The sequence below is a fragment of the Orycteropus afer genome, unplaced genomic scaffold (genome assembly GCF_000298275.1).
Source record: "Orycteropus afer afer isolate SDZICR_OR568_19922 unplaced genomic scaffold, OryAfe1.0 scaffold00017, whole genome shotgun sequence".
Classification (NCBI taxonomy): Eukaryota; Metazoa; Chordata; class Mammalia; order Tubulidentata; family Orycteropodidae; genus Orycteropus; species Orycteropus afer.
In genome coordinates this window covers 1,219,337-1,230,279 of record NW_006921604.1, presented here as the reverse complement: position 1 = coordinate 1,230,279, position 10,943 = coordinate 1,219,337, and the positions used below count along the sequence as shown (strand labels likewise).

At 39.3% G+C, this 10,943-nt stretch overlaps 1 protein-coding gene across 1 annotated transcript; it reads left to right on the top strand.

Annotated features, from left to right (window-relative positions):
• The first annotated feature begins 715 nt into the window (after positions 1-715).
• On the top strand, positions 716-8,795 carry LOC103213764 (interleukin 36 gamma). Its single transcript, XM_007959509.1, has 4 exons — positions 716-764; positions 1,205-1,312; positions 2,309-2,448; positions 8,586-8,795. The coding sequence occupies exons 1-4, from the start codon at positions 716-718 to the stop codon at positions 8,793-8,795; spliced, it is 507 nt and encodes a 168-aa protein (XP_007957700.1).
• Positions 8,796-10,943: the final 2,148 nt, after the last annotated feature.

Genomic DNA, 10,943 nt, shown 5'->3' with positions numbered 1-10,943 from the left:
GGCAGGAGGAACTGGCTTTCTTTCATTGTCATATGGTTGTCACACCCCACGAAGGAAGTTGGAGCCTCCTTGTGCTCTCCAGATAAATGACCCAGGCTCTGTCAGAGTTGGTCAGAGCTCTTTGAAGCTGCTGGAGCTGTGATTCTGTTCCCTGGACTTCTCATATAGTTTCTTCTTATCAGGTAGACCTGGTAGATGGAAAGTCCTCTGGCTCTGGACGCTTTTCTCTAGCTGTGCTTTGGGACTTAACGATGGGCTGGCTCAGTCAGTGCTTTGTCCTGTGAAGGACTAGCTACTTCCCAGTGAGGAGTTGGTGGGGTCCTGGCAGAATTGCTCTGGTATGGGGCCCTCCCCTGCTCCCAGGTTTCCACAGCAGCTGTTGACAAAGGGAGTGGCTCCGAGAGGAAAACATTGGCATTAGGAGGTTGTGGGGTATTTAGGGTCAAAAGTAATGGGAAGCCTTCGATCTTCTAGGGAGATAGTGTTACTGGATGGATTCCTGGGTGAAGGAAACTTCAACCTGATCTCCTCTCCTTGAGGCTGCTTGAGGTTTAGTCCTGGGAGAGTGGCTCAGATCTTCTGACAAGAACTTCATGTCAGGCCAGGCTTCCCATCACCCTGTCTAGAATGAGGGCCTCCTGGGAAGAGCTTGTAAATGTCTTTTGAGGCTCATCTCTACTATCTCTGTGTTCACAGGTGCTAAGACAAGCCCACCATGACAGGCATTCGAAGAAACCCTGGTCATACACCATCCTATCCTCAGGGTAATGTTGGGATGGGGCTCTCAAGGACTATACTAATAGATGCTTCCTCTGGACACCCCAGAATTCTCTGCCCCTCTCCATATATGGCCCTTACCACCTGGTACTCTCCTTTTTCCACTGAGCTTTTAGAAGATGAGAACAATCCTTTATTGACCAGTGTGGCACCAGTCTATCGCACAGGGCCAGGCACAGAGTAAGACATCAAAAAAGTGGCTGGCCTTAACACACATTTACTATGGGAATACTTACACATTTCTGTCCTGATAGTTTCCTGTCTTTACTGGAAAGATAGGTTGGGCTGGTGGGTCATGTTAGCATAATCAGTCTTGGTGGGTAAGCCTTTCTTACTGAAAGGCTTAGATTACATTCTCTTTCTCCTGGTGTCCACTAAAGCAATCTTAATCAACATATCTCTTCATTATGCCTTTCCATTTAAACAGTGATGATTCATCCTCAGACTGTGCATATCTCAGATTTGAATCACCAGGTGTGGATCGTTCAGGGTCAGACCCTTGTGGCAATTCCACAGAGTGAAAATGTAGTTCCAGGTAAGTAGTCATCCTGTGCCTGCTCTCTCCAAGGCACACAGTCCCTCTCATGGCTGCAGCTGTGATGCTGATACTTATCCTCTTTGTTAAAGTGGGGCTTTACTATGGAGCCCACCTGGAGGAGGGAGGGTTTTATAGCTGTCTGGAAATAGAAATGTGGGAGGGGTTTGTTTTATCAGACTAAAGAAATCAGAAATACTAGAGGAGCCGCCTGGGGAATAGGAGAGCTGCTTTCAGTGATTGAAAGGCTTGTCCTGTGAAAAAGGAGTAGCTTGTTCTGTGTGACTTCAAGTTCTCTTGAAAGGAGAACAACAGGTAGTCCCTGACTGAGGATGTATTCAAGTTAGGAAGAATTGCACTTATGACCATTTATTTTTCTGTTTTGTTTTGTTTTATATCTTAATGTCAGTAATATGTACTACATACCTCATTACATCAAATAATTTGCTGATGTTATCATTCTCATGTCAACACCCAAAGACAAATAAAGATTGGATTTATAAAGATACTGATAATAAAAGGAAATAATAATGAAAACTGAAAAAAACAAAAGCAATAACAGCGATTGACTTATGTTAGAACTGAATTAGGATGAAGTTGATGGACTGGAACACCATCAGGGGACTACCTGTAAACGGGTGAATATAATAGGGAGGCAATTTTCAGCACCACAACAGGAAAAATTTGCTAACTAATGGACAGATCTCTTCAAGGATGAAAAGGCTTTCCAGGGATGGAGAGCGCCACTCTTCAGATGTTCAAGCAAAAGTGTGAAAAACTCTTTTATGTTTGTTCCAGTACCTATGGTGGTGATTGGCACATGGTGCAATTGAAAGAATATGGTGTTTGGTCATTTGATGGGACCAAGGTAGCAGAGATTATGCTCTTAAGGTCTCTTCTTCTAACCTCAGTTAGAAGATGTTATCCAGGTAAATCAAAGTGTCGTTTCTTGATTTCAAAAGGAAATGATATTATTTCCCCCTTTTAAACTTATAGCCACTGTCACTCTTGTCCCATGCAAGTATCCAGAGCCTTTAGAGCAAGGCAAAGGGACTCCAATTTATTTGGGAATAAGGAATCCAGAAATGTGTCTGTCTTGTGAGGATGTTGGAGGTCAGCCCACATTGCAGCTGAAGGTGAGTGCCTTAACAAAATAATGTAAAAAATGCCAATTTCTTTTACAAGAATTGTGGTAGAAAATCTAATTTTAGAATTTAAAAAAGAAGTAGTCTCATTTTCCTCAACATATTTATTTCTAGCTCCTTTGAGTTATGTGTATGCAATAAGATTTTATTTATCCTGCCCCTCACTAATTGAGGACTCCTACTTTTCTTCAATTTGAGGACATTCTCAAACACTGGTTCTTCAACTATATTCTCTTCTCTGTACTTCTTTTTTTGCCTTCTCTCTACATTCTGCTTTATCTATCCTTTTGGAATTCCTATTCATTAGTCATTGAATCTCACTTCAATAATTCAACAATTTTTTTCATACTTATATTATTATTATTGGTGCATTCTAGGAGAATTTCCTTGTTTTCAGCTCATGATAGCATTTTCAGCCTTGTCCTGTCTGCAAAATCATCTTTCCATTGCACTTTCTTAAACTGCAATCTTTACTGTTTTGATTTCCAAGCTCTCTAGTTGATTCATTATATAACTCCCTGTGCTTCTTCCATACACTTTAATTTAATTCAATTCAATTCAGCAAATGTGTGGGTATGTATTGGCTCCAGCACTGTTGTAGGTCTTGGGATATATCAATGCACAGAATGACAGAGTCCAGATTCTAGTGGAAGGAAAGAAATGATACACTATATATATATGTTGTTGTTGTTGTTATGTGCCGTCGAGTCGGCCCCGACTCATGGCGACCCCTCCTTGGGTTTCCGAGGCAGTATCACTAAGGAAGTAGGATTGCCCAACCTTCCTTCCGAGGAGTGGCTGGTGGGTTTGAACCGCCAACCTTCTGGTTAGCAGTCAAGTGCTTTAGCCACTATGCTACCAGAGCTCCTATATATATATAATAATAGGTAAATATGTGACATCTTAACAGCTATTACATCTTTGCAAAGGCATAATTAGAGCAAGAAAAAGAGACTAACAATACCAGAAGACAGAAGTGGAATCAGATTGCAGTGCTAAATAGTGCAGTAGGCTTCATTGGAAAGCTAATGCTTCAGTAGAGAGTAGAAGGAGGCAGGGAACTCTGGTGGTGTAGTGCCTAAGACATTTGACTGCTAACCAGAAGGCTAGCAGTTCAAACCCACCAGCCACTCTTTGGAAGGAAGACTGGGTGATCTACTTCCATAGTGATACTGCCTTGGATGAGTTAGATCTGACTTGACGGTAGTTAGTTTGGTGTTTTTTAGTTAGAAGGAGGCAAGGGAGTTAGATAGCATGATATCCAGTAGGAACATGTCCAAGGACCAGTGAAGAAACCTGTTGGGCAGGAATGAAGATAGGAGGAGTTCAGTTAGAAAAAGGCGGGTTTGGAAGGTATTGCAGATTGAATTGTGTGCCTCCAAAATACGTATTGGAGTCCTAATCCCTATACCTATGGATGTAATGCCACTTGAGAATAAGGTTTTCTTTGTTATGTTAATGAGGCCTTATCTGTGTAGAGTGTATCTTAAACCTAATGATTTTTGTTTTTTTTTTTTTAGATATAAAAAGAGATTAGACACAGAGATAAACAAGTACAAATGGGGAAAGATATATGCCACATGGAGATCACCAAGAAATAAAGGAATGCCCAGGTGCCCTTCTAGCATTCTGATCTGTGAAAAAAGTTCTGTTCTTTAAAGCCATCTTCTTATGGTATTTCTTTTACAGTAGCACTAGGAAACTAAAACAAGGGAACAGGTCATGAAGGGTCTTGTCTGCTATTGTACTTTACCTTTTAATCTGAGTGAAATGGAAAATCATTGGAATGTTTTGAATAGGAGAGTGGGCATGAACAGATTTACATTTAAAAATGATCACTCGCTGCTCTCACTGCTGTCAAGTCAGTTCTGACTCATAGCAACCACTCCCTGGGTTTCCGAGGCGGTATCTCTATGAAAGTGCTAGTTGAGGACAAAGGTGAAACTTCTGAAAGAGGCTTTTGAGGTTATCTGTGTGTGATTTGTTGTACTAGAGGGTAGCAGTGGAGATAGGGAGAAGTAGAACAAATTTTGGATATATTTTGAAGCCGAGGCCACAAGATTTGCTGATAGAGTGAATGTGGAATGTGAGAGTAAGGTAGGGGTCAGGGATGGCTCTAAGTATGGAGTTTCCATCATCTGAAAAAGGGTAGAACAGGCTTTTTGAGGGAAGATCAGGAGTTTAGTTGGACATGTTAAGTCCGCAAGGTCTGTTAGATGTCCAAGTGGAGAGATGTGAATTAGGCTAGAAGATACACAAATTTGGAGCTCAGAAATGTGGTCTGAGGTTAGAGATATGAATTTGGGTATTATCAAGGTATATATAGAATTTAAAGTCATGAAACCTGATAAAATCACCAAGACAGTAAAAGTACACAGACAGAAAAAGTAGATAGTAGTAAATGTAGATCTGAGGACCAAGCGTTGAGACTGCAACATGAAGGGTTGGGGAGAAAAGGAAGAGCCAGCAAAATACTATGAGAAGAAGCAACAAGCAAGGTGAGAGGAAAGCTAGTTGAGTGTGCAGGAGGGAGGAAAGTGTATGAGGGAGGAGATGTGTCAAGTGCTACTGTCTGGTCAATAAAATGGAGACTGAGAATTACATTTTCAGCTATGTTTTGTTTGCTAAGCCACTCTTCTACTGTGTTCTAGTCCTTAGACAAGGACTGAGAATTGGTCATTGCATTTGGCAATATAGAGGTCATTGATATACTTGATGAGAGCAGCATCGATGCAGTGCTGGGGGCAAAAGCCTGCATAGAGTTAGTTTAAGAGATGAATTAGAGGAGAGAAATTAGACATCAAATACAAGCTACTTCAAGGACTTTTCTGTGGTGGTGATGGTGGGTAATCAAATACCTTTACCTTTTTTAAGGTGGTAAAAATGAGAACAAATTCTGTGCTGATGGGAATGATTTCATGGAAGAAGCAAAACTGATGGTGCATGAGAAAGAAAGAATGACTGGAAGAGCAGCTTTAAGTAGGAGAGTACATATGGGATTTGTTGCCCAGGTAGAGGGATTGGCATTAGTGGAGATTAGGCATGGCAAGTCTGTCTTGGGCAGTAAGGCATGGGTGTGGGTGAAGATGCTGCTCAGGGCAAATGTTATTGTGCAGTTTATAGCAGTTTATTTTAGTTGTTTCCATTTTCTCTGTGAATAGGAAGTTCAAAGACAGGATGGGAGAAGGTACTTGTATTTGAAATAAAGCATTCTTTCATTTATTAAACAGTCAACAAATGTTTACTGAGTAGAAAACCAGGAACTTTTCTATATGTTGAGGAATACACTGAAAAACATTCTAACAATAATTACATAATCAACAGGTAAACATGTTAAGTTCCGGTGGAAGTTGGTAGTAATGTGTAAAATAACTTGGCTATGAGAGAATGATGGGTGGTAGTCACGATATTTAGAGGTCGTCTTTGGCTAGGTTGTTCAGTGATGTTCTACTGGAAGAGGGGACATTTGAGTGAGACCTGAGTAATGGGAGAAAGCCGGTCACGGGAAAATGTGCATGCAGTGTCCAAGTGGCATGAGAACAAGAGTTAGGACTCTAGGAGCAGAAACACATTGGTCTCTTCAAGGGAAAGAAAATAACTAAGTGTGACTGTAGCATAGAAAGTGTGTAGGACAGTGGTGGGGGTAAGGATAGTGAGTTAGCAAGAGCTAGATGTTGTAGACCCTGTAGACTTTGTTAAGAAGTTTAGATTTTATTGTAATTACAATAGAAACTCATGGAAAGGTTTTAAACTAGGATCATCATCATCTTTTTTTTTTTTTTTTTCATCTTAAAGTTTGCTCATCTGCTTTGTGGAGAATTAAAAAAAAAAAAAATCTCACTGCCATTGAGTTAATTCCCTTTTGGGTTTCTGAGATGGTAAATCTTTTTATGGAAGTAGATTGCCCAGTCTTCCTTCTGCAGAGTGGCTGGTGGGTTTGAACCTCCAACCTTCTGGTTAGCAGTCTAATGTCTTAGGCACTATACCACCAGAGCTCCTTGTGGAGAATAATAATAATAATAAAAACCCCAAACTCATTGCATCCAGTCAAATCCAATTCAGTGGACCCCTCCTTGGGTTTCTGAGGTGGTATCTCTATGGAAGTAGATTGCTCAGTCTTCCTTCCAAGGAGTGGCTGGTGGGTAGATGGTAGGAAAGTAGAGTAGGGCCAAGGAGAACCATTAGAGCATCATCTCAATCATCCAGGGTTTTGACTACCCTCAAATTGTGTGGGGTAACTGGAAGTCATTAAATGAATAAAGGAATTTTATGGGAGAAGAAATCAAGAAATACTTATTTTACTTAAATATATGGTATATACTGTAAAAATGTTCTTCCATACACAATGTAAAAGTATTTCTTGATTTCTCTATTTACTTTTTTCCTTTCACTGCAAGTCCCTTGAATTATTAAGCTTTGTTTTGTCTTTTTCATGGCATTGATTTTTCCATATGTTTGAAAATTTGTCAGAGATCACCGGGCTGTCCTTTGCCATGGCAGGGTCTTGCAGGAGGATGTCTGTTTTTGAAGTTTTGATAAGGGAAGTCTTTGGCTTATATCTTCAAATTAGCATCTTCTCCTTTTCTAGAAGATCCCTTCAGCCTATAATGTGAGGAGAGTTTCAGTTCATTGTTCAAGTGTGGCCCCTTGTTCATTCACTTGTCCCTTGTATCTTTCCAAAGTTGGCTCTGGATTTGAAGATGGATGCTGGGAAAGTGAAATTTTGCATGTGCTCTCTCTGCTGCTCTTTTCTGGGCTGGCTTTACTAGATGGAGAAGGCTTTCTTCAACTTTGAAACATTCATTGGTTGTGTGGTGTAGGTGTTCAGCCAACAGGACCATCTATTGTTTGAGAGTTAAGCCATGAAAGTGAGTTCAATTCCAGACCCAAAGGACTGACTCAGGGCCATAGTCCCAGGGGTTTCACCAGTTCTCTATCAGACCAGTATACATAGCCTTTTATTTATTTATTTTTTTAATAATTTTTGCATTTTGTTCCACATTTTTCTCCCACTCTATCCAGGATCTCTCATTTTGACCCCTTTCCAAGTGTTTGGTATTGGTAGCTGAGCACCACCTAGTTATTCTGGTCTCAGGGTCATTTAGGTTGAGGTCTTCATGGTTCATTTATCTTTTGGACTAACTGTTTGCATGCGTCTTTGATTTTCTCCACTCTTCTTTGCTCTGATCTAGAAGAGACCAATAATTGCCACTTAGATGGCCACTTGCAAACTTTTAAGACCCAAGTCGCTGCTCACTAAAGTAAGATGTAGAACAATATTTTTGTATACCATGTTGTGCCAATTGAGCTTGATGTTCCATGTGGCAATCATCCCCAGCCCACAGGCCCAGCCACACACTCCTTCAAGGTGCTTGTTTGTGGCTAAGAAGTTGTCCTAATTTTGCCTCCTGTTATGTTTAAACTGCATACGGACATTTTTATAACACACACAAATACTTATGTAGGAATATCATATGCCAAACCACTGTATGGTCATGGGTATATTCCCATTTGTCTATCTACACCTGTCTACCTATGTATCCACCCATAGACCAGTGTTTGTTGTTACTGAGAATGCAGTATTGTGTGTGCAATAGTATCTGCTTTTACTGTCTGTACCTCTTGTGTGCTTCTCCGTGTCTTCCTTTTCCTGAGTGATATTGTGCTAGTCACATGCTTTTGTTATATTGCTTTTCCCTTCACCCATATCAACCCTGTCTCTTAGTTATCTATCCATTTTCCCTCCCTTTCACACCCCTCCCATCCCTGGTAAGAAAGAAAGAAAATTTTCTTTCCTGTGTAACCTTTTATTGACTTTTTACAATAATGGATTCATACAATATTTGTCCTTCTGTGATTGACTTATTTCACTCAGCATAATGTCCTCCAAGTTCATCCATATTATGAGGTGATTAACTGATTCTTCCTTATTCTTTAATGTTGCATAGTATTCCATTGTGTGTATGTACCATAGTTTGAATATACATACATTCATCTGTTGAGCGGCACTTAGTTTGTTTCCATCTCTTTGCTGTTGTAAATAGTGCTGTGATGAACATATGCAAATAACTTTGAGTAACTCCAACAACTTCTGCTTCCCTTCTTGGCTATTCCCTTTCACATTTCAGACAGAGAATATACTGCGTCTGTACAACGAACCTGAGCCTGTGAAGCCCTTCCTCTTCTACCATGACAAGAAAGGAAGAACTTCCACCTTCGAGTCTGTGGCCTTCCCTGGCTGGTTCATTGCCTCCTCAAAAATAGCCCAACCCATCATCCTCACTTCAAAACTGGGGGAAGCCTACAACACTGAGTTTGATTTAACTATAAAACTTTGAACTCAGCCTGGAGGTAGCAGCTTGGTCAAAGGTCTTTATCTTCAATCTAATTCCCAGCATGTTTTCATATACTATCTCAATGTCACTTTTACACCCATACTGAGAGGAGAGCAGAGCTGCTGTTATCATGTTATTTTGTGGATAAAGAGGAAATGTTAACTTTCATGGTAACTGAGGAATGGAATGTGGACTCAGAACCAGGAGGTATGGAATGATATATGGTTCTCCTCTCAAGATGAAGTTGTCCAGATCTGTACTAGTGACTTTAGGACCTAACGACCATGGGGCTTTCTTCTGAGGTGTATATGAAGAAACTTCAAAGCTCAGAAGAATCCTGTTCAAGATTGTGTGACTACATGAAACTGATCTTTGTTTTCTTTTTTATTTATTTTTATAACTTTTTATTGTCATTTGGTGAAAGTTTACAAAGCAAGTTGGTTTTCCATTCAATGATTCATATACACTCATGTATATGAATGACATTCACTGCAATCCCCACAATGTAACAGCACTCTTCCCACTTCCTTCCTGTGTTTACCATTTTCATTCTTTCTTTCCCATTCCTCCCTGCCTTCTGAGTTTTGTCCCTGGGCAAATGTTTCTCCTTTGATCTCCTATGGCTGATTGTTCTGAGGAGTGAGTATTTCCTTGGTGTTATTGTTCACCTAATAGTCCTGTCTGTTGTTTGACTGCAAGTTGATCCAAGAGGATGAATTCAGTTCCAGGCTTGAAGAGGGTCTAAAAGCCATAGTTTTGGGGGCAGTTTCTTTTAGATATCTGATGTGGTTGGGCTGGTGGCTATTTGGTAATATTCTTACTGGTGCTTTCTTATATTTTGTAAAGCAGTGATTACATGATAGATTTTATAAATGAGAAAGGCCATGAGGGGAAAAAATATTTTTATGTCATTCCAATGTGAATTAATTAGAACCTTACATCAGACTATTTTTGGATTTAAATCTAAGGCTATTCATAATTTTACGCCTATTCCCTACAAAGTTCCCCATAAGCAAGAGAAATATTTGTTTTTGCTTTGTTTCCTTTCCTTTTTAGATGATATCTTTTATAGTTTTTGTATGTTGCTAGTGTTCCTCAGTGTGTGTAATATATAAAGACCTTTTAATGGAAAATGATTCTTGTGTTAAATTAAGTTATATTTGTCCCAATTTTAATATATACACATAAAGCCCAATATTCCTATGTTTACACACAAAAAATGCTAAAATGGATGTAAAATGCAATAAAAGAAAACAAAGAGTAAACTGAAATAAGCGACAGTAATTGAATGAGGACAGCCTGGAAATAGGGCTTAGCTAAGGAATGAAGGGGCTTTGTCAGTGGTGAGTGGCTGGAGGCAGGGAATTACACATGTGAAGTGACAACTGTTGTCTGACAACTCTCTTTATAGTCTCACAGCCTTGTTTTCTCCTGAGTCCTCATTCTTTCTTTCTAGCCTTCCCAGCACCACTCGTTCCCTTTAAAAAGCACTGTAAGTTGCCTTTTAAGGAATAGAGAGCCTTGCTTTCCTACCAGCCGTGTTTCAGATGATGTGTTCTCATGAAACTTAGTAAGTGATTTTGGATGTAATTGTAGAAAGATGTAGCTCAAATCTGATTCCGTATATAATAAATTTCTCTATAATTGGCTTCAATACTACTGGTGCAGAAAATACTTATTTGCTTAAATACATTCTAGAAAGAAAATAGCACTAGTAATTAAAATTTTTTTCTTCCATTTTGCGACAATCAGATTGCATACTTTATTAGGAATGCCAGTAAGCAAACTTCAAGTACCAATTTAATGCAGAGTCTCTTGATTCTTTAAGTTTTCTTCTTCAGTTGAATGTAATTTTAGCATTGCAGTTTTATTAAAGTTAACATTAAAAATGAGCAGCTAAGCGAATTAGTTCTGGGATATCAAATAGAAGAATAAGTCATTGAATATTTATTATTATACTTACTGTTCACAAATGGTGATGCATTATTATGTGCTATATATAAATCACCATTAACTATATATAAGTAAATGGTGATTTACTATTACACTGATTGCTAATAAATAGGTTGTTACATAGACAATTGAGGTCTGATGACACATTTGTTATGACATGATTATGGTTCTGAGTGTCATCCTCATCCTACCATTATA